This window comes from Galeopterus variegatus, unplaced genomic scaffold, assembly GCF_000696425.1.
Source record: "Galeopterus variegatus unplaced genomic scaffold, G_variegatus-3.0.2 Scaffold3198, whole genome shotgun sequence".
NCBI lineage: Eukaryota > Metazoa > Chordata > Mammalia > Dermoptera > Cynocephalidae > Galeopterus > Galeopterus variegatus.
Genome location: NW_007729309.1, coordinates 99,541 through 123,423, shown reverse-complemented (window position 1 = coordinate 123,423; position 23,883 = coordinate 99,541). Strand labels below are relative to the sequence as shown.

Here is a 23,883-nt window from a genome sequence, read left to right as displayed (position 1 = left end):
CTTTAACACTAAGATATTTGGCTTATTATCAATTTTCTTACATTCGCATTTTTGTGGGAGGGTTTCAGTTATGAAATAAAGGATTGTGTGAGCCTGAGATAATCTTCGGCATTAAAGTAGGAGTGTGCTTTTGCATTTTTATCTTTTATATTCATATTACAGTAAAGAAATAAATCTTGAATGCTTTTCAAATTCCGTATAAGTACAATAAGATATATGTCTGTAAGATATAATAGTTGGAAAAGAAAAGTGGAGGAGTTTGCAAAAATCTGTTCTTTTGCTTGAGTTTTTCTCTAACCCATTCAAAACTCTCTTCCAGAGTATTTTTCTGACAGTCTATGTCTTACCCCATTTGAATTTCTTAGCTGTTCTTTTTGTCTTCACTCTTTGAGTTCTTTGTGTTTCCTTTTATAAATTTTTTAAATGTGTACTTCTTGGAGAGTTGTTTATGCAACATAGTGAAATGCAAAAGTGTCAACTGTATCTGTTCCTTTCTAGAATTTTTGTGTAGCATCAAAAGTGAGGATGAAAAATTGGAATTAAACTTTTCTAAGCCTGTAGTGCAAGAATAATGAAGACACTTCTTCAAAGTGCATGTTTAATGTTTCCCCTACAAATTTGCTCATTAGATTTTATGCTGAGGCAAATTTAACTGCAGAATGATTATTTCTCCATTATGAGCATTTTTTAAAAATTGGATGGTTGTGTAACTTAAGGGTATTTCTGAAAAAAGCTATTCAAAATATTTTCCATAGATTCATTTGGTTCTTTGTTAAGCTTCTTTATATTCTCAATCTACATAGTGATAGATTATGTTTTTTTTATTTTCTGGCTTATACCTTCTTCACTTAGTATGCCTTCTGGATTGTAATAATGACCCAAATAACTTAGTACTTAATGCTTGGCCAAAGATGGTTAAAATAAAAACTTATCTTTATTGTCTGCCTTATTCGATCAGTTCACTTTTATTTTTTCTTACTAAATTTGCTTAATTTTTAGTTTTAATATACAGCTCTGATCTCAAATTTCAACTTTTGAATATATCATCTTTTTGAAAACTTAGCAAGACTTATTGATATTGTGCACACATTATAGCTTAGAGCATAATTACATATGGCTCGTTTTCACTCCTCATTTTGTTTATCCTGTTAATGTACTTGGTGCCGGCTCCTACAACTTCTGTTGTTGAAGTCAGTGTATTTCCATTTTAGCCAGATTCATTATTTCAGTAAGAATGTAAGAGTATTTGAGAACACTGAGATCTTGAGAGATTTTAAAAAATTGCATTGTGATTGTTGTGGCTGATTTGTGTAGATTCCTTATCCTTAATCAGCCATATCTGGAAATGGGTACATTATGCTTGTAAGCAGGGGATCTGAGTTCATTTCATTGTTATGAAATACTGAGAAATATGACGAGGACTTTATAACTGTCTTGGTCATATGTGTGTTTTTGCAACATAATTATGTGTGCTGTTTTCATCTCTGCCTTTTTGTAGGTTTCCCAGGCTGGAGATTTGCTAATTGAAGTGTATGTAGGAAGGAAGCAACCCGACTGCAGTATTATAATTCGGGTGAGTCCTAAAGATGGATGTAAAGAGCACTGTTGGAAATCACAAGTGTTAGCATTAATTTACATATTTTGAATTTTCCAGCATTATTTTTATATATATATATATATATATATTTTTTTTTTTTTGTCTTTTTGTCTTTTTTCGTGACCGGCAACGGATCGCAACCTTCAGTGTCGCGCCTGTACCGGACCGGGACCGGCAACGGGATCACAACCCTTGGCGTTGCCCCCGCTCCTTGCTCAGCCAGTGAGCGGGAACCGGTCCGTATGTGGGATCCGAACCCTCGGCGGGAGCGCCTCCGCGCTTCCCAAGCGGCGCACTGTAGCAGTGCGCCACCGGGCCGGCCCATTATTTATATTTTATGCTACCTCTCCAGTTCAAACAATGACTGATGACAAGATTAACTTTTCATAACAAAATCTTCTGGAAATTCTGTGTTTTAGTCATTTGGAAAGAGAACATCTTTTGTGCTTCAGCTTACAGTTAGGATTTTCTGTAGGTTCTGGAAAATAACCTGGGCTCAAGTACTTGACTTTAGGCAAGTTATTTACCCTGTCTGAGCATTAATCTTCTCACCTATGAAATGAAGAAAAATTACAGTATTTAAATCATAGCATTGTTGTGAGGTCTTAAGATGATGCATGTAAAACACTTAGCAAATTGCTCAGTACATGGTGTTGCTATTACTACAAGTGCTATTATTAATAATCTCCCACCCTTGTTTCCTATACTTTAACATCCAGTATTCTAATTTACTTGTATATTGGAGAACTCTTTTTTTCCTTGAAAATACTATTTGTGCTGAATAGATACTTCTCATGCTACCACATTCAGTAATTACTCTGCCTTAGGGATAGTAACTGTGATATTTCAGATTCTTAATTGGTAAGACTACTTTCTCTATAAGAGGAATAGACATTCTGCTACGCAACAGAAATTTACCTTTAGTTCCGTATCTTTTTAAAGTCCAAGTTTAAACAGAGTCACAACATTAGATATTTCTGGACTTTAGTTATGTTAAATATATTGCCGTCGTGAATTTGGGTATGTTTATGACTGTATTACACTAGCTACTTTATTTAGAACATGGAGCTGAAATACGACCAAATACACTTTGGCCTTATGAGACATTTGCCTTGCTACTCTTTGGCCACATCTTTATTTTGTATATTGAGTATGTGGTGTTGATCATAAGGGACATGAGGAACTAGTACAGATCAGTCAGCACAGATCCATCACAGACACTGGAAGAAGTATTCAAAGCACTTGATTTACCTACACATAAACTCTTTAGTAGCATATTTTAATTTTTTCTTACTTGTGAAGCCATAACAGAAGTTATTGCAATTAAGCAAAATTCTCATGTTATCTTTAGAGTATTTAGATAAAAGACTGTGTCCAGTTTCACCTATGAAACTCCAAATGCTCTTAAAAACAAAAACTATACAAAAATAATCACTAGTATTTGTTTTAGTACTTAAGAGCTTGCAAAACCTGTGGTTACATTTATCTCAGCTGAGCATTACCTCACCCACAGAGGTAGATGAAGCAGGTGATATCCCAAGTTTATAGGAATGGAAACTGGAAATTTAAAAAACTGAGGCCAGAATACAAACCAGGGTCACCAAACTCCAAACCTGATGTTCTTTATACTGATCTGCATATTGCATAGAGTAGTGATTGCCTAAATATGGAGTTCTAGGTGTTCTAAAGAGCGGCTCTGGGTCTCTCCTGGCGCAGGAAGTAAAGTTCTGGTCTTTCTACTTCAAGCTGAAGTACTCTTTGTCCCATTGTTTCATAAGTTTGGTTTCTCAGTAATTTATTATTTTTTAAGAAGGGGCTATACTTTTTAAAAACTTTTTTTTGAATCCATGCAGATCAGCAACATTATTGAAATGATTAATGTACAATTTTTACTGCTTGAAGTTCTTCACTTTTCCCAGATGCTAAGTTTGTTGTTGTTGTTTTTTAAGTTTATATTTTTATTGGGCTTTTCTAAATAGAAAACTGTGGACCTAATTGTATAATTAATATAGTCCCCAAACACTAAATTCCACAAAATATAAAAGATAGACTATGTGAGTTAGCTGTAGTGGAAAATGTTTTTTATTATTTATATGTGTGCAATATGCTTGTGAGCAGTAGTGGGCAGGACAAATGGAAATGATCCCATTTCTTCTCTATTTTGTTAATAGGAATATACTTTTACCAAAAACACGCAAACTTTGCAGTTGGAGTTGCGGTATTCTAAAGCTTAAAATATCTCATACTTGTTTAAAATTATAAGTAAATTCTAATACAAGAAAGCCATCTTGCTTTTGACCAGCGTGCATTTAAGATTGGCAAAAACAAAAACAAGAAGAAACTAATCAAAAGTCCCAAAAGTCCCTGAAGAGATGATGTGCTTAAACAGTTGCCTCAGGTTTTGTGACTCTTGTGGAGATGGCCCCTAGACTGGCACTGCATATTCTGCCCTGTGTCCTGAAATCCTGGCCCCAGCACACTTCGGTATCCCACCGTCTGTCATTTGCCATGGCAGGGCAAACCACAGACTACCATAACCCTGGGGCTTTTTGTCTTGACAGACTGCAGTCAACTGTGCATAATTTAGGGCCCAGCCTGAATAACCAAGTCACTCTGCACTCTTGATTATAGAATGACAAGTGAAAAGTTTTACTCTTAAAACTTTGGATTTGCTGTCTGGTGAAGGTCTTTCTGTGTGTGACTAGGCACATTCTTCCTTTCTGAGTCAATCTAAGTGCTTACTAAGTGAGAAAAAAAAAAATATTCCTCTTTATGTCTAGATTGTAATAGACTTTTGCACTTAACATTAAAATGTATTACATTTTGTGGAGAAGATCTGAACATGCTGTTTTCCCTATGTGGTTAGAGAAGCTAATTTGAACCATATTAGGAAGAAACTTGGGGCGTTTTTAGATAGTGAACGGGGAGTATTATTGCCCTAGCATAAGGCTACTTCTTAGTCTGACATATCTTTTGAAGAAATATTACTTCTCTTATAGATATCTCCTGTGATGGAAGCAGAAGAATTAACTAATGATATATTAGCAATAAAAAATATCATTCCCACAAAAGGGGATATTTGGGCCACATTTGAAGTTATTGAAAATGAAGAGCTGGGTAAGTGATTTTCATGCTAGGGGTTCTTAAACTCTTTATAGTATGAAGAAATACTCTTTTGGTGACAAGTCATTACTGATATTTTGTTTTTCTAAAGGTTAACATCTCATTATGAATTCCCTTCTACCTTAGTTCATGTGTTGATAGATATTATCACCACTTGGGGTTGCCTTCCTATGATTTAACTCATCAAGATAATTATATTATTTTATTGACTATAAAAATATAGTGCAGAGCATTAGGCATCTATGTTGCTACCTCAGGAAATAAGGCCTTTGCTTATAGGGACAAGCAATTTGATTTGTAACAGTATTTTAAATTTTATCACCACCATTCACCTTATTCCTGTATGCCACTTATTTTACAAGAACAAAGAATGTTGATTTAAAAGATTATTTATTATTTTAAAAAAGCATTTTGTTTAGGCCTAGCAGAAGCCTCTTTTTTTTGGCTTTTTCCTTTTCTTCTATCTTTAGTGGATCAAATATTTGTCATCTTTCATAGCAAAGACACCGAAGGATAAAGAGAGCTTTTAAAACACCTTGACTACCCCAGTAGTCAAGTGCTGAATAAGCTTAACATTCTAATGACACCATTTGGTTTTAAAGACCTCTAGGAAAAAAAAATAAGATGCAGAATGTCTTTGTACCTTGACCATCTGTCTAGCTGATACCTACTAAGGTCTTGGGACCCTTTCAAGTACACTGTCAAACTGCCAAAAGGAAAATCTTGCCACCTGCAAGCTCAAGATAAAAATTAAAATTCAACATTGAAATACCCTATGGTATATTATTAGGAGTGTTGTCGAATGAAATGGGATTATCAAGTACTTTGTGTTTCATTGTTCCATCTTGATGTTTTCAATCCTTTATTTCTTTTTATTGTGAACAATTTCTTAAAGCTATAATTTGTGATAAAATGTCATTTTTCAATACACGTTGCCAGGATTCAATGACTCTCATGTTTTGGTGTCATTTCTCAGTGTCTCCCCATGGTCAGGCTCAGTACTCCCCATGACTCTCTGGTAAATAACTCCTGTGACCCCACAGCTGTCAAGTCCAATTGATCTGTGTCAGACTTTACTTGTCCTTTCTGTAGCATTTATTGTTAATGACCATCCCCTTTTCCTTTTATGATCTTCACTTTATTTTCAGTGCTGCCTGGGTTCTCCTCTTGTTTCTCTATTCATTTTTACTTATGTGTAGTTTCTTCTTCCTTTGTCTTCTAAATATTGGTTTTCATCTGCCCTAATCTCCTTTGTTATCTTTTCTCATTATATATGTTCTTTATAGACAATATATTCCATTCTTTGTGCTTGACTAATGTGTGTAAGCTGGTTTTCCCAAATATACTTATGTCCTTCCCCCACATGGCCCACTGCTTATCTCCTTAAAACCTCAGACTGTGAATTTCACTGCACTTTGTCTTGTCTTTTTGTAGTGCCTATCACCTGGATTTATATTTGTCTGTTGTGACAGTAGCTCCTTGGAATGAAGAAGGGACTCTGTCTTTTTCCATTTCTAATGTCTGTCACAGTGCCTCATACATAGTAGCCATATAATTAAAATCTGTTGAATACATGAATCAGCATTTTGTATGATTAAGTGGTACAGGGTGGTAGAGTCTTTTGATTTTTATTTGTTTAATTTTAAGGAAAGGGGCTAGGTTATCAGCTTCATTGTATTTGTGAGTAAATGATAACTGTCAGCATTATTGCTAGAACTATCTTTCTAAACCACAAATTGGATTATATTGTTCCACCGTTTAAAGCCATTTCATGATTTCCTCATCGCCTATCCATCCTTCAAGGTCCAGCTGAAATGCCTCTTCCTCCATGATGATACCTGGATAAACACAGTTGACACTGATCTCTTTCTGATCATTTGCTTATAGTTCTATAATACTGCATTCTATCTGACTTGTAGTATAGTATATCTGGACCTAGGCTATATGATTTTTTAGGGCATTTACCATATATTTATGACATTTTTATCTCTCAATAACTCTAGAATAGTGTACTGATGTGGAACATACCACACAAAATTCTTTTTAACTGAGATGGAACGACAAATGATGGTATTCTGAACCTGAGTGATATTCAGTGTTGCTCCTTGAATGGATGTATCCAAATGTGGAAGGCAAATAGAAAGGGATCTCTGCTTGTACATTAGGAACCACTAGCAGATCTCAAGGCTCTGGCCCAGCCAATTGTCTCCTGCATGCTTCTATTTCTGTCATTTTTTAGGAGAGTCATGGCAGGATTTGGGGGTAGGCATCCTTTTCCCTACCACACTTGTTCTCTCAAGGATTGAGTCAAATTAAAGCCTATCCCTGTGTTACAGCATTGGGACCCTGTGCCTTTGGCTGCTGGCCCTCCTGACTGAGAGGAGGAAGTAGAAAAGGAAGGAATAGGAAGATAGGAAGGAATTGTATGTAGTTAAAAGAGGGATTGCATTATGTAGGTACCTGGAAACATTGTATATCAGTCCATTTTGTGTTGCTATAACAGAATACTTGAGACTGGGTAATATATAAAGAACAGATGTTTATTGGGCTCATGATTCTGGGGCAGCTGCATCTGGCACAGGCCTCAGGCTGCTTCTACTCATGGCAGAAAGTGGCAGGCACCTGGCAGGTACAAGATCACATGGTGAGAGGAAGCGAGAGAGAGAGAGAGAGAGAGAGAAAGAGAAAGAGAAGGTGCCAGGGTCTTTTAAACAACCAGCTCTCATGGGAACTAATAGAGTGAGAACTCACTCATTACTCCCCCCACCCAGGGAGAGCATTAACCCATTCATACGAGATCTGCCCGCATGACTTAAAAAGCTCCCAACACTGCCACATTGGGGATCAGATTGCCACATGAGTTTTGGGGGGGCCAACACAGCCAAACTCCATCACATTGTTTTGAAACTTCATCTTGGAAAATCAGGGGATGCTTACCCCCAAATGACTGATTATCTACTTGCCTGTGACAATTAGTGCATCACAAATGCTAAGGTGGGATTGGAATATATATATATATATATGTGTGTGTGTGTGTGTGTGTGTGTGTGTGTGTATTTAATTGTTCCTTCTCTCTAATAAAAAGAAAAGCTATCTTAATGAACATATAGAAAGACTAGGAGATAGTAAGTTTTGATTCGTGAATGTCTGAATATATAATCAAAGAAACATTCCATGTACCTCAATAAAGAACACACTCGGAGTTAAGAATTCAAATTTGGCATGGACTTAATGTTTGGTCAGCTGTACAGGGAGAAATCACCATGAGAGAAAACTAAGATTTATTTTCACTGTTTCTAGAGGAACAATGCAAGGGAAGCAACTCAAGGGCTTCCGATTGTGTTGGCTTACTGAAGCAGATGGAACCCACGTGCACCCCTGACCTTCTGAAATGTTAAGTGTTATTTCTAGTAACATGCAGAGAAGATAAAGTGAAATATAAAATGAGGACAAAAGTAAAGGAATAGATAGTGACAAGATTGTAGTTGATAAGAAGAATGTCAGCAGGGAACCGGTGCATTCTTAATGTAGAAATAAATCCTCCAATTAATGATGTACCCAAAACTAAATGAAACGGATGAATGGAAAGGATGTATAAATAAATAAACCGGAGTACTGGACTTCATTTTGTTGTAGGTACTTGTAAGTTTTAAGCAGTAGTTCTCCATCCTGTCATATCCAATGCCCCCTTTGTATAATAAATACTTTGTAATGTTCCTTTACTATCCTGAGATAATCTATTATACTCATTAAACAATTAATATAATACCCTGATTATAATATAAAAATAAATGAGAAAAACATATGCATGATAGCATGTAATTGCTGAGACACTCTGAATGTGGTTAAAGATGATGAAAATAGATTCTTAAACCTATAAGTGGAATCATCATGGATGTGACAGCTACAAATGCAGACTGCAATAAGCATGTCAGTTTTGTAACTCAAATACCCTTAGCAACATTGCCATCATGGTGAAATGGTGCCCAGCTCTTAGAAAAGTTCTGACTAAAACAAAGCACAATCTTTTTTTGTTTATGTGGTAGTCAGATTCTTCGTATTTTCTGATAGTTTGATTTTATATTACAACCCTATGAAATATATGTTAAGCTGACGTAGACTCTAGGCTCAATTAATTTATAATTAGGCTTTTCATCTAAATGAATTCCTGATGGGAACCTTGAAATCTGTGTTGCGTGGAGAACAAATCTTTCTTGACTCACTCTTTAAAGGATGTCAGTATCTTTGACTCATTGTCGCCAATCATTAGGACAAGCTGAAACCCACCCTAGGAGACGGTATCTCTGCTATCAAGAGCTAATCTTCTAAAGTATGCTATTATTTTAAATCTTCACCTTAAAATTGAACCCATACTTTGCCAGTGTAGTCCCTGTACCCTGTAGGTCCTTTACATCTTGAAGAAAAATTAACTGCTTGAGGGACCTCATTTAAGTAGGCTTCACTGAGAGGTTCAGGTTTGTGAAACAATTACTTTCAATGCAGTAATATCATACAAAATATGTTTTTTTCTTCCTCATAGCTACTGTGATATGGAAGATCTGCTTATTTTTATTTGGGATTCTTTCCAGCTCTTCTGATTGACACGTAAAGTTCTGTGGACAGGACAGAGAAAGGCTTGCACAGCTCTCAGTTTGGCACTAAGGATTTAATTATTTTAGAGGTCCTAATTGTCTCTAGAAATCTTGTGTTATTACTGCCAGAAATTTAAGGATGACAGCTGTTATTTCAGATGGAAAATGGATAGCACTCTTTAGAAGGGAGACCAGGCTTATCTTGTAACAAGACTTTAAGCAATTTATAACATCGTGTTTTATGTAGCTGAAGAACTACCTCCTTAACATGTTCTTCTCAAATAACTACACTGAATTTTTAGAAAATTTTATGCTGTAGGTAGTATGCAAAGGTTAATACTATGTAACTTTTCATCTATCATGAGAGGTAGTTGTAAATAAGTAAAAAATTTATTTGTAGGAATTTATATTTCAACAATGTTTGATGACTCAATTTTTTTTTCTTAAGGTGGATATTAATGCTATTTTATAATTGTAGTATTCGACAGTCTAATAAATATTTATCTTTTTATCCCATTTTTCATCTCTGTTTTTAATCTAGGAACTTGGATCTGCAGGATTTTCATTCTTCCAAAGTATTTCATACCATGATACTGATGTGAAAAACATACTTGACTGATTTTTTTGCAGCCAAAATTAATCATATGCCCATTGATAAGCTTCTGTTTCTGTTGTGATATATTTTAGTGTAATTTTAAATGTTTTAGAGCTATCATCGTGTTATCTAATTGCAACAGTGTTTAATAGTGACCCTCTTTAAATGTTCTGGTATTCAGGAAGTCTTACTACCAATTTAATCTTTGTGTTAGTCTGTTTCTGTTGTTTGTAAGAGAATACCTGAAACTGGGTAATTTATAAGAAAACAAAATTTATTTTTTACAGTTTGGAAGCTAGAAAGTCCAGGGTCCAGGAAATACATCTGGAGAGGGCCTTCTTCTTGGTAGGGACTCTCTACAGTGATGCAGGGTGTCACATGGTGAGAATGACCAGAGCAAGAAAGCTAGCCTTCTTACTCGCTGTCCTTATAAATCAGAACCACACCCATGATAACTCATTACTTCATGAATGGGTTAATCCACTGATGAGGGAGGGCACAGTCTTCAGGATCCAATCAGCTCTCAAAGGCCCCTCCATTCAGACACCATAATTGAATTTCCCACCCACTTAACTCTGTTACAGTGGAGATCAAGTTCTGAATAAATGAACTTTTGGGGGTCACGTTTTATCCATAGCAATCATTTAATAAAGGAGCATAATTTTTTATTTCAACTCAGATACCGTATTCCAGCTAAGAATATTATTCTCACATCCATGCCAACTGCACGGCCATCATCTTCCTTATTTGCAGGAAGTTGAAATTATTTTACCATTATTTCTTTCCCATTTTCTCACTAAAGATAAAAAAGTGAAAGAGAACAGTGAAGGCGAAAGTGTGATCTCACGTTTTTCACTTTGCTTATGTTACCTTGTTCAGTCTTAAAAAAAATGTTGGCAAGTTGATGCTTTTTTCCCCAAGTTACATGTGAGAAAACCATCATAGGGAGGTTGTCATACTTGTCCACAATAAAACTAAGTGTAGTAGTTAAAATTTGGGGCTCTAAAGTCATGTAGGTTTGGGTTTCAAATCTCCGTTTCTCACCTTAACTACTATATTAGTAGTCAGGGTTCTCCAGAAAGACAGAACCAATAGACTATGTGTGTAGATATATGAGAGGGGATTTATTAGGGGAATTGCTTCATGAGATATTGAAGGCTGAGAAGTCCTGCGATAAGCCATCTGCAACTGGAGACCCTGGGGTACTGGTAGTGTGGTTCATTCCAACTCCGATAGCCTCAGAACGAGGGAAGCTGATGGTGTAATTCTCAGTCCAAGTCCAAAGGCCTGAGAGCCCTCGGGTGCCACTGGTGTAAGTCCTGGAACCCAAAGGCTGGGGAGCCTGGAGTTCTGATGTCCACGGACAGGAGAGAAGAGTGTATCCCAGCTTAGTGGATAAACAGATACGTTCACCTTTTCCTTCGTTTTTGTTCTCTCTGGGCCCCCAGAAGATTGTGTCCATATCGAGGGCAGATCTTCCCCACCTAGTCCACTCAGGCTCACATGTTAGTCTCCTCTGGAAATGCTCTCACAAATACACCCCAAAATAACACTTTACCAGGTTTCTAGGTATTTCTTAATCTACTCAAACTGACACCTAAAATGAACCATCACAACCAGCTATGTGACTTTAAGCAAGTGGCTGAATCCCTGTGATTCTTATGTTCCCTTACATGTAAAATATGAATAATAGTATCTATTGAAAAGTGTTATTGTGAGAATTGAAAGTGATAACTGATACAAAGTATCCAGCATATGTAATTTCTGATACATAGTTGTTATTCCATAAAAGGCAACTATTAAAGGGATCCATAGTGTCTCAGAGCTTGCAAGTAGTGAAATCAGGAAATGTATAACCAAACATAAAGGCAGTACTTATTCTATAATTAGTTTTACTTTTAAATACATTTAATTCCAGTTATAAGACAACCAGTTTATGTGTTAATAATTGAATTATAACTTTGGCAAATTATGAGCAGTTATGACCCTTTCCTAGCTTTTTAGAGAATTATTTGAAAAAAAGTAATATTGATATAGCACAAAAGTTATATTTACAAAAAGTTATATGTACAAAAGTTATATTTTATCTGCTGTATGCAAATATTTTCTGTTAATTTATGTGCCACCAAAGAAATTTGTAAGATATTTAATTCTTCAAATATTTGCTGAGTATCTGTTATGTACTCAGTACTATTCTGTGTGCAGGGGATATATAATAGTAAATAAGAAGTAAATTTGTCCTCAAGATATATGGCCTAGCAGGTTTTTTTGTTCTGTTTTGTTTTTTAATTGCTATTGTAATGAGTAAGCTTGCTCCACTAAGCACAGAATGCAGAACTAGATTTTAGTGTACTGGATAGGAAGCAAAAATCTGGTAATTTACACTGGAAGCAGAAAACTTGTTCTCTTCTTTTGTGGACCTGGGATTACTGATGACTTCTGGATTCATGTGGTCATAGCAGGGAACACCAGTATTATGCAGGATGATTTTTAATCGTGTTTTATTTCCAATTACAATATTATGGGTCTTATTTGAATAAAAGGCTATTGACATGCTCTTTTTTGTTTGTCATTAGCTTTACTATTTTAACCAAAAACAAAAAGCTCAAATGCTATAGCTTTACATTTAGGAGGGTATAAAGGAGTTGAGTTTCTTATACTCGTATATGTCTACAATACTAAAAAGGCATTATTGATATCTTCATATCAGAGCTTCTGTTCTTACTATTTCAATTATGCTATTTTCAGTGTACTGTGCTTTATTTATTAAACTCTGTGCTAAGAATGTGTGATACATTTTGTTTTAGGCAACCGTATTTTTAAATGCATGTGGATGAATATTCATGAAGGAGAAATCTTTAAGCTCTCATTTAACTTCTTGCTTATTGGCCTATTATATCAACAGTTAATGTATAATATTGCTACATATGTTTCTGGTTGATATTTCTCCTAATGGTTAAACATAGGTTACTCAATACTAGTATAATAATTATTTTTATATGTTCTCTGTATAATTTATATTTTATAATTTCACATTAATTGATGATAAGAATTCAGTTATAAGGTTGTTCCCTAGTACTGATCAGAAATAATAAGATTGTAATGTTATTGAGAGAAACAAAGAACTAATTTATGCTTATTACTTAGTATTGGGCAACATTTTGCTAGTCCTTCCAAAATTATTTAGTTGCATCTACAAATAGGCAGTTTTTCCTAAGAAAACCAGAATGTTACCTAAATTGAAAAGAAGATAAAGACATTCATTGCACAAAGGGTAGAATTAGATTTCATCTATATTAAAGCACTTCTGAATTTTTTAAAAAAATAGTTGAGTAATAAATACGTATTCCTGCACAGATTCATTTACATAGCAAATTTTATTACGTGCTTAATGGTGTTCGAGGTGTGAGGGTCTCTTGTATGTAGTCCTAGTGCTGTTATTGGGTAACATAAGTTATGATTATGTACATTGTTGCATACAGATCCTTTCAAATGAATTTTTAAAAGTTTATAATTAAAATAAAAATTGTCTTCATGTTTTTCTTTGCAATTCGATTTGGGTTACTTTTTTGCAGAGCGCCCTCTTCACTACACAGAAAATGTACTGGAACAGGTGCTTCGGTGGAGCTCATTAGCTGAACCCGGCTCTGCGTATCTTGTGGTGAAGAGATTCTTAACCATTGACACAATCAAACGCTACAGTGGTAGGTGCCATTATTTCACATTGCAACTATGATGGGAAACTCAAGTGGTTCATTTAAAGCGTAATTATTGTGGCACAAGTGGTATTTGAAAATGAGCAGCTAAATACAGAATCAGCTACTGACAAAGTATTGTAGAGAAGAAAGAATAATATATGAATAGGAGGAAATTTTCCCAGTGTGTGGCACTATGGTAAAGGTTGATGAATTTGATGGTACCCAGTTAAAGGTTGTTTGCTGTTCTGTGCTTATGTGTTTTCCTAAATTTGAGATTGATGGTGAGTCTTCTTCCTGAATTATGTTTATATTTGAAAGCTCTCTGGGGCATTCAGGAAGAGCAAGTTATACAGGCTCTGAGATTAAGTTCTTACTGTAAGTCTCACTTTTCTCACAGTTATGTTAGAAACAAATATATACAAAATAGAACATATCCAGTAAGGATACTTGCTATCCAACTGGAAGAAGACAATGCACATGAAAGGTTACGTAAAAGTTAGGTAGCACAAATGAAGCATATAAGACAACCTTTGAATCTGTATGAGGTATCAGAAAATTTTTATTTTTCTGTTGTGGTTATCATCAATTGCCAGGTTAGAAAGATTTTGGGCCAGGATTATATTTAAACCAACCTCAAAAGCTAAGGCTTCAAGTTTTGTAAGATGAAATTTACCACACGTTTTATAATTGATATTAATAATATCTATAACCATTTATTAATGACTTATCATTAGCCAGTTCTATACATAGCAAAGCTCATTTGAACTTTTTTTTAAAATTCCTGGTGAGTTATATTGTTATTTGCATTTTACAAGTGAGGAAAAAGAAGCTCAGAGAAGTTAAGTTGCCCCATATTACACAATTACTAGACATTGGATTTGAGAACAGATGGGTCTTACTTCTAATTATTATAAAAAAAAAAAAAGTGGAAATAGTGGTACAGCTCTAAAATGCTGTATGATTGCAGGCTTTCTAGCTAATAGCCATAGCTCACTAAGCTATTAATTGTACCAAAGCTAATCTGATAAATTTCTGATTTCACAATACTGTCCTCTATACCTTATATTTACATGAAAGTATTTTTTTGAATGCAAGCAGTATAATAACTTTTATGTATTCTGTTCTAAGTAAACAAATCATTTAAGTAGAAAAAACAGGTAATATTCTTTTGCTGTAGAAATTTAGCCTTTTAGAGATATTTATCTTTTAAAAAAATTCTTCACTACTCCTACATTAGGTCTCTTTGCAAGAAAAAAGAATCAGGTTTTAGAGTAGCACCAGCAGCAAATACATTAATTGTACCATTTCCTATTAATAGTTGTATGTATTTGTTCAAAAATAGGACTACCCTGTTTAAAACACTTTCGTTTTCTTGCCCATAAAATTTTTATGAATGTTTTTAATTAGAGGTTGATTTATATTCACATTGTCAAAGCAAAATAATCTTTTTCATTATAGTTGGTTTTGCATTTGTTTGAATTTAAGATTGTCCTTTTAAAGCAGCCCTGGTCTTTTTTTTTTTTTTTTTTTTTTTGTTTACTTTTTTAAGTCATGTTTTTTTTTTTTGTAGTTGTGTTTTACAACAGCATGGAACTTATTAATACCTTTTATGGTATGTACTTTGTGATAGATTTTGGGAAGGTTGGATATTTAGTCTACTTTGTCTCTGTCTTGGCAAATGTCTTCTAAATCAATCACAGTGACCACCTACTTCAGAATTATTGCTTCATTCATTACATCCACTACACCTTAAAATTGAGATCTAAAAGGAAAATAATGAAAGCAAATCAAATGTGATTTATCTGTCAGCTTGTTAGCAGAAAATCTGGCATCATTTCAGAAACGCTGAATTGCTCTTCGTAGCAGAAAGGAAGTGATGTTAGAGATTTCTTTTCCTTTCTTAGAATTTTCTTAAGCTAACCAGGGGGCCAAGTAGAAATCAGCAGTTAGAAAACAAGGATAGGTAGTTGGTTGCAACCACATTTATTCTCAGTAACAAATAGCTAATGTGTTAACATGTTGTTAAAACATAAAGTTTCCTCCTCCCTCTCCCACCCTGTATTTGTTCCTGTCCCTATGTTAATATGTCTGTGTCTTCAAACACGAATACCAGGATACTTCAAAAAGTTCATGCAAAGGTTTGTATAACTTTTAATTCTATTTTTCATGAACTTTTTGACATACCCTTGTATATATGTGATTTTCATTTTATTGTTTTCTAATTTATGTAACAAATTATAAGCATATACTTTTGTTTGACATTACATTTTTATCACTTTCTTGCTAAATCAAGGATTTTATCACGATAAGTATTTGCTGTAGCTCAGGGATTTTAACTTCTTCAGTTTTCTCACTTTATCTGATCTGTTTAAAATGTAGACATCACAAATAGGAATAGATTTTAGAATCATCCAACACTTAATTTCTTTTCATTCATTTAAAGTAATGAGATAACATACTTTACTTTTGTAGAAGTATATGGCAGTAAATGAATTTTCTGTTGCCTCTACTTAGAAATCAAATCTGTGTTTTTCAAAAGCAGCATTTTATTTCTCAGAAACATTTTGTGCCATTGCCATTTTTATAATGAGGAGTTAATTAACTTGAAAAGAAAGATAATAGTCCTCAAATTTCTTGTCTACGCCATGGATTAAAAACTGAGATAGGGAGAATAAAACTTCATTTAATTTGCGATTTAGACTTTGTCAGTGATAATCTATTACACCATCTTTTATTATCATTATTTCTTATGTTGAGGTAAGTTTGAGCATCTCTGTCACAAGTAAACCATAAATTTTTAGCTTCTGTAAGGCTACAGAATAAAATTTTATGTTGCTGTAATCCTATTTTAAGCACTAATATCCTTTAAAATTATCCCAGTAGAATTCAGTACATGAGAATCAAGTCTTAATGATCTAAATTGGAAAGAAATACTTTAAAGATATAAGATGCAGCTCAAATCCAGGTCCCCGTGGGTTTCTAAATTTAGGTTACTGCAAATGACAGATGCTTTAGAATTAAATTTGCATTAGAATAGAGTAGTTAAAAATGCAACTGCTTTCTGCAGATTCTTACCTGGAAAGCTGTGCCATTCACTATCAATGGATTTAGGAAAATAAAAGAAAAATTTAGCAAAAATAGTAGGAGTCCATAAATCATAGTCTAGCTGAAATCACATTCTATTCCCTATCAAATCTTTTTAAATCCAAAGACTGATAAAAGATTGAAGGTAAGACCTAGCCTACTTCATGTGGAAGTATTTTCTTTGAAATTGATTATAGTCCTTAATATTCACTATAGAGTATGAATGTCTTGACTTTTTCTAATAGTATAATTCTGTAGAGAGAAAACCAATTGGTGAGATTTTATTAGCTCTCTTGTTTCATGCAGGAATCTACCATGGAAAATTTAAAGGATTGTTAAACATTGTCTTTACCCACATGGAACAGAAAACTTAAATATATGAAGCCTATTTAAATATAAGACTACAAACACAGCATGCAGTAAATGACTACTCTAGGCCAGGATGTTTATGGAGAGCTTTCAAGCACAGAAAATGTTTTAGCTAGATGATCATTGACATCTGTTCTAACACTGAATGTCTTGCTTAGTTCTTGTACATGTTATCCTCCCATAAGAAGACTATATCATATTGTTTTGCTCACTAAAAGTACATGTTGAGTAAACTTTTTAAAATATAAATAAATAAATCACTCATATCTGAGCAAGTATTGACAAAATTTCAGAGGACTGCCATCTCACTTCCATCTAAGAATGCTTTCCAAAGGAAATATCATTAGATCATCATGGTGAAAGCAGTGTATAGTCCTCAGTTTCTTGGTTTGGGTGTTTCCTGAGACATCAAGATAGTGAGAATAGAGGAGTTTGCTAGTTAGGAGTGAGACGGAGGTAGTGTCACTGAATTCAGTTTTGGATGTGTTGGGTTTTAGGTGCTTGACATGTGTTTGAGGGTATATGCCTAGAAGGGAAATAAGTACCTACAGCTATGGAGCTTGTCGTGTGTGGTTTTAGCCTTGACAGAGTACAAGATCATGTAGTTTTTAAGTTAAAGTAGGAATATCAGAGAGCTGAGCACAACATTAGCATTGAAGGAATGGATATAGCAAAAGAGGATGTGAAAAAACAATCAGAAAAGCTTCAAGAAAACAGGTAGAGGGGCAGTGTCACAAAAATCATCAAAGGAATGAGTTTTAGGAAAAACAAGGCTTAACAATGTAAAATGATGCACAAAGTCAAGAAAGGTACTTGGACATTTATTGTTATTGTGGTTGATGATGGTGGTGGTGGTGATGATGGTAATGACCATTACTTCAAAGGGAAGCATCCCAGTGTAGAAGACAGAATTCTATGTTAGATATTAAGAGACCTGAATTCTAATTCCAGTATGCTTTCTAATCTTGTCACATGACTGTCACGAGCCACAACTTTCACATTTACAAATGAGATATTACCTGTACTCCCTACGTTGGAAAGTCACATGAGAATCACAAGAGATAAAATAAAGAACACTTGACCACTTTTATCTATGTATTTATTAAGATTATCCTGAAAATTATAACATAGTTTAAGATAAAAGAAATATATCACTTATTATACTAACTTTTACTTTAGAAACATTTTATTATAATACAGTTTAATAATAAAAATAGAGTAGAAAAATGGTTTTCTGCTTTCTGCAGTTCATTGCATTGTCAGTAAATGGCAAAGAATCTCTGGCACTTTTCTAGTCAATCCTGTTCCAGTAGTAACTATACTTACAATGTAACTACTTATATAGATAATCTTATTACAAGGATGCCATCAGGCTACTAGCTCTATTAACTATTGCTTCTTCAATACAAGTGACATAAAGGAAAATAGATTGGGAGTGTGTTGATGGCATATTTGGCTTATCCTAAGGCATAGATTACTTTCCTAGAGTGTCATAATGTTCTACAGCACTGTAGGGTGACTGTGATTAACAACAATTTATTGCATACTTTCAGTTAGCTAAAAGAGGATTTTGAATATTCCCAACACAAGAAAATGGTATGTGTTTGAAGTGATGTATATGCTGACTAACCTGATTTGATTATTACATATTGTATGTATGAATGTATGGAAATATTGTGCAGAACCCTTATAAATATGTACAATTATTATGTGTCAATTAAAATGATTTTAAAAAGATTATATCAGTATTAGCCTCAATTATTATTATTATTTACTACACAGTTAAGGAAAAAAGCTTCCCCCCCCCACTAATGTTCTAAAAATAAATATTTTCCTTAAAAAATAAAGGAAAATAGATCTATTTGTTGTAATTGAAAAATAGATCTCTTTCTTGCATATTCCCTTGTCACTGATCAGCTCATGTAGGACATAACAATAGTACATAGTCACTGTGCATTTATTCTGTGCTAGATACTGAGCTGAATGCTTCACATACACCATTTCATTTACTCTTCCTACTAATGAGAAAGAGGGGCATAGAGACCTTACATTACTCCTTCAAGGTCGCCTGCTTGCTGGTAAGTGGAAGAGCAGGCATTAGAATCAAGATCTCTCCAAATCCAGTCTGTATGTTCTGTCTAAAACCCCTTACTATCCTGAAATCAAGGATAAATCAAATATTTGTTTTTTAGACTCTTATAAGCACAGTCTATATGACTCATCAGAATTTCTCTCTTTCTCTCTTTTCCCTACCCCCACCTCCTCCACAGATCAATTATTTTATTGGGATTTAGGGCTACTAGTTATGAGTTGCTGTTTTCATATAAGCACTTGAGGTTTTCAAATGGTTTGGAAAAACTTTGGGGGGTGGCTAATCGGTTTCATTGTCATGGGTACATGATATGTCTGTTCTGTTTAAATAAATTTGGCCATTCTGCTTTGTTTCATACATGCTACATTTAAGACATTTAAAAATTAATAACAAAATGATAGAAAACTTTGGGGGGTGGCTAATCGGTTTCATTGTCATGGGTACATGATATGTCTGTTCTGTTTAAATAAATTTGGCTATTCTGCTTTGTTTCATACATGCTACATTTAAGACATTTAAAAATTAATAACAAAATGATAGCTCAGTATAATTAACAATACCAGTTTGTTTTTTACCCATACTGTTAACTCTGAAGATCTTTCAGTAAACTCTGAGTTCAGGACCACCAAGAATGGGAGAGGGTTTAATGACTCGGGAGAGGTAACAATATGCTGGAATTTGATTGGAATGAAAGAAAAAAAGATAGTAAATGAAATACTACGCATTAGGGTGCATCCCAGGATCTTTCTCTGGGGGAATTAAGTGCTTTGGGGATGACTCCTCAAAGTTCTTAAATTCCCTAGAGAAAGATCCTGGGATGCACCCTAATACGTAGTATTTCATTTAAATCTTCAGACCTGTTACATTTGCAGCAAAGTTAGATGGTTTCCCCAAGTCACTTACTTAATGGTTTCCTTTAGTACCTTAATTATGTGCAATAGTTGGTTTCCTTTTCAATTAAAAGCAAATATACATGTTGTGTCTGTCCATCCCCTTCCTCCCTCCCTCTCTCCCTCTCTCTCTCCTTCCCTTCCTCCTTTTTTCCCTCCCTTCTTCATTCCTTTCCTCCACTCCTTTCCTTCCCTCCTCCTCCCCTCCTCCTTCCCTTGCTTCCTTCCTTTTCCTTCTTACTACAAAGAAGTATTCTATGCTTAGTAACATGTAATGTCATGCCATATCATGGACCATATTATATGTGAAATCAGTCTTTTCGATTAGATGAGAGGGATCCAATGAATATTGAATGACTGTATAGCAATGAGTATGGTCAGAAAGATTGATTGTGTGGCATTAGAAATATTCAAGCTCTGAAGCTAGAAACTAGAAAAATTTGGCATCTAGAAATATCAGTGTGCTTTGAAGAAGTCATAGGATCACAGGATTCCAGTGAAGAGGGAAGCCCACAGCACAGCATGCAGACAAGAGTTCTGATTAGAATCTCAAGAATTATAAAGCAGGGATCCTACTGCGGAGATCTGAATAGGAGCTTGAACTCCAGCTCAATAGGTACATGCAGGGCCTGAAACTTTCATACTGACAAATTAGAACTGTACTGAAACTTGACAAAGTTTGGATGGCAGGTNAGGGCTACTAGTTATGAGTTGCTGTTTTCATATAAGCACTTGAGGTTTTCAAATGGTTTGGAGAAACTTTGGGGGGTGGCTAATCGGTTTCATTGTCATGGGTACATGATATGTCTGTTCTGTTTAAATAAATTTGGCCATTCTGCTTTGTTTCATACATGCTACATTTAAGACATTTAAAAATTAATAACAAAATGATAGCTCAGTATAATTAACAATACCAGTTTGTTTTTTACCCATACTGTTAACTCTGAAGATCTTTCAGTAAACTCTGAGTTCAGGACCACCAAGAATGGGAGAGGGTTTAATGACTCGGGAGAGGTAACAATATGCTGGAATTTGATTGGAATGAAAGAAAAAAAGATAGTAAATGAAATACTACGCATTAGGGTGCATCCCAGGATCTTTCTCTGGGGGAATTAAGTGCTTTGGGGATGACTCCTCAAAGTTCTTAAATTCCCTAGAGAAAGATCCTGGGATGCACCCTAATACGTAGTATTTCATTTAAATCTTCAGACCTGTTACATTTGCAGCAAAGTTAGATGGTTTCCCCAAGTCACTTACTTAATGGTTTCCTTTAGTACCTTAATTATGTGCAATAGTTGGTTTCCTTTTCAATTAAAAGCAAATATACATGTTGTGTCTGTCCATCCCCTTCCTCCCTCCCTCTCTCCCTCTCTCTCTCCTTCCCTTCCTCCTTTTTTCCCTCCCTTCTTCATTCCTTTCCTCCACTCCTTTCCTTCCCTCCTCCTCCCCTCCTCCTTCCCTTGCTTCCTTCCTTTTCCTTCTTACTACAAAGAAGTATTCTATGCTTAGTAACATGTAATGTCATGCCATATCATGGACCATATTATATGTGAAATCAGTCTTTTCGATTAGATGAGAGGGATCCAATGAATATTGAATGACTGTATAGCAATGAGTATGGTCAGAAAGATTGATTGTGTGGCATTAGAAATATTCAAGCTCTGAAGCTAGAAACTAGAAAAATTTGGCATCTAGAAATATCAGTGTGCTTTGAAGAAGTCATAGGATCACAGGATTCCAGTGAAGAGGGAAGCCCACAGCACAGCATGCAGACAAGAGTTCTGATTAGAATCTCAAGAATTATAAAGCAGGGATCCTACTGCGGAGATCTGAATAGGAGCTTGAACTCCAGCTCAATAGGTACATGCAGGGCCTGAAACTTTCATACTGACAAATTAGAACTGTACTGAAACTTGACAAAGTTTGGATGGCAGGTGTGTAGACACACCTGGCATGAACTTTGTACTGAGCCAGATTCTTCTGGAGCAAGGGAGCTTTCTACCCAGGATGAGGTGGAGGGAGTGAAAAATATGAGTGAAGCATCCCAAAGGTGGGGGAACAGGCAGTACCTGAACAGTTTGGGAGAGTGAATTACTGAAAGACATTACACTTATGACCTTGATTTTGTTACATACAGAGTCACACATGATGTCCCCCAAAGTGTGTAACTTTATTCTGGCCCTTAATTAGTGTGTGTCTTTCTACTTATCTTAACCTTTTGAAAGCAGATGGAAATTTAGCTGTGAGAGCTTTTAGAAAGCCATTTAAGTCATCTGTATTTCCATAGAGCTTCATATTTCAAAGTTCCTTTTGTTTTACCCTTATTATGAACATATATTCCCCTTAAAGCTTTTCTCCTGAGACCCTTAATAATGTATGCTCCAAGATTTAACTAATAAACTCAATTACATACAAAGCTTATTGAAATAAACTTTAACAAATATGCACCCAAAGACCGAAATAATATTTTTTCTCTAAGCCTATTTTGTCTTTGACCTATGAATGGTTTATTCAGCCACTAGACAATATGCTTATTTCTTATTGGTAAAATTTGAAAAGTTTATTAATTTCAAAAAAAATCTAAATGAAAAAGATACTATCAGAAGGTATATGTGGATTTTGTCTGATATAAGCCATATATCATATCTGTGTCTTACAACTTTACGGTAACTTATTTCATGCTTTTAAAAATACTTATTTCTAAACCATAAATATTATAAATGCCTTTTTCACTTTCCTGTTCTAAATCAGCTGAATCATTAAGTTCATCCAATGTTTTCTAAATTTCTTACTATACTACTTATACTTACTTATTCTTCTTATTTAGCTATAAAATATTCTTTAAAATATTTTTCTGTGGAATATTAACCGATTGTATCAGAAGACAAATTTTAGAAGTATGTTTCTCAGTAAAGTCACAAAGTACCTAAAAAGAACCTATTGATATGGCAGTGTGATGAAGAAAATGCTGTGGGTAGTCAGTATGTATATCACGAAAAACATTGGTATTTGTTAATTACGTTTGTGGTGAGGATCAGTGACATGATTAAACCTGGGGAATTTTGCTTCCAGTTAGTTATTCCATAAAAAATAGAACTATTTCTATTTTTTAACTTTTATTTTCTTATGCTAATAATAATTGTGAATATTTATGTACTATTTGCTATATAGGTAAAAGTTTTCCCCAAAAGAACCAATGCTTGTAAGGTTTAAGACTAATGGTTGTTTGTAAAACCTTTCAAGTTATTTTGTAAATTTCAGAAACTATGCATGGATATTTAAAATTATATCACCTTAATACCAGGAAATTGCTAAAGGTTTTAGTCTGGATATAGGACTGCTCCACATCTTTTGTGTACATTAGCTAGTGTTAGGGTCACAACAATCCTGCAGGAGAGGTGTCATTACTCCTATTTTACAGGAAAAGCAGAAGCTCACACCATAATGTCTGTGTCATGGCTATTTGGCTTGAGGTTCCTTTTTCTTTTTACTGTTCTTCAATTCTTGACTAGGCAGTTGAAGATATTTCAGGATTTCAGGGGCAAGTTCTAGACTGGAGATATATTGATAAATTTATACACAATAAAATACAAATACGAATTTGGTGTTCTCACCAAAAAGTTTTTTTTAATAGAATAAGTTGAAACGATTTCTCAGTGTGGCACACTGTATTGCATATGAAATATAATTGTTGTTAAATGTTTTATCTTAGTAATTATGCCTCTCTAACAGGTAAGCTGTTTCATATTTATAAGACTGTCTGTAATCTCTTAACAATTCCTGGATTCCTGAGTCAGAATTCCTGAAGGTGTTTTTCTTTCTACCTGTGTATTTACATTGTTC

General features: G+C 34.6%; 1 protein-coding gene across 1 annotated transcript in view; it reads left to right on the top strand.

The window, feature by feature from the left end:
• Positions 1 to 23,883, top strand: part of LOC103600044 (arf-GAP with Rho-GAP domain, ANK repeat and PH domain-containing protein 2-like) — a 58,048-nt gene that overhangs the window by 5,380 nt on the left and 28,785 nt on the right. Inside the window, exons 4-6 of the mRNA XM_008584274.1 lie at positions 1,499 to 1,573; positions 4,597 to 4,714; positions 13,483 to 13,611. Of these exons, the coding sequence (XP_008582496.1) occupies positions 1,499 to 1,573; positions 4,597 to 4,714; positions 13,483 to 13,611 (322 nt within the window). The remainder of the gene's footprint in view (positions 1 to 1,498; positions 1,574 to 4,596; positions 4,715 to 13,482; positions 13,612 to 23,883) is intronic.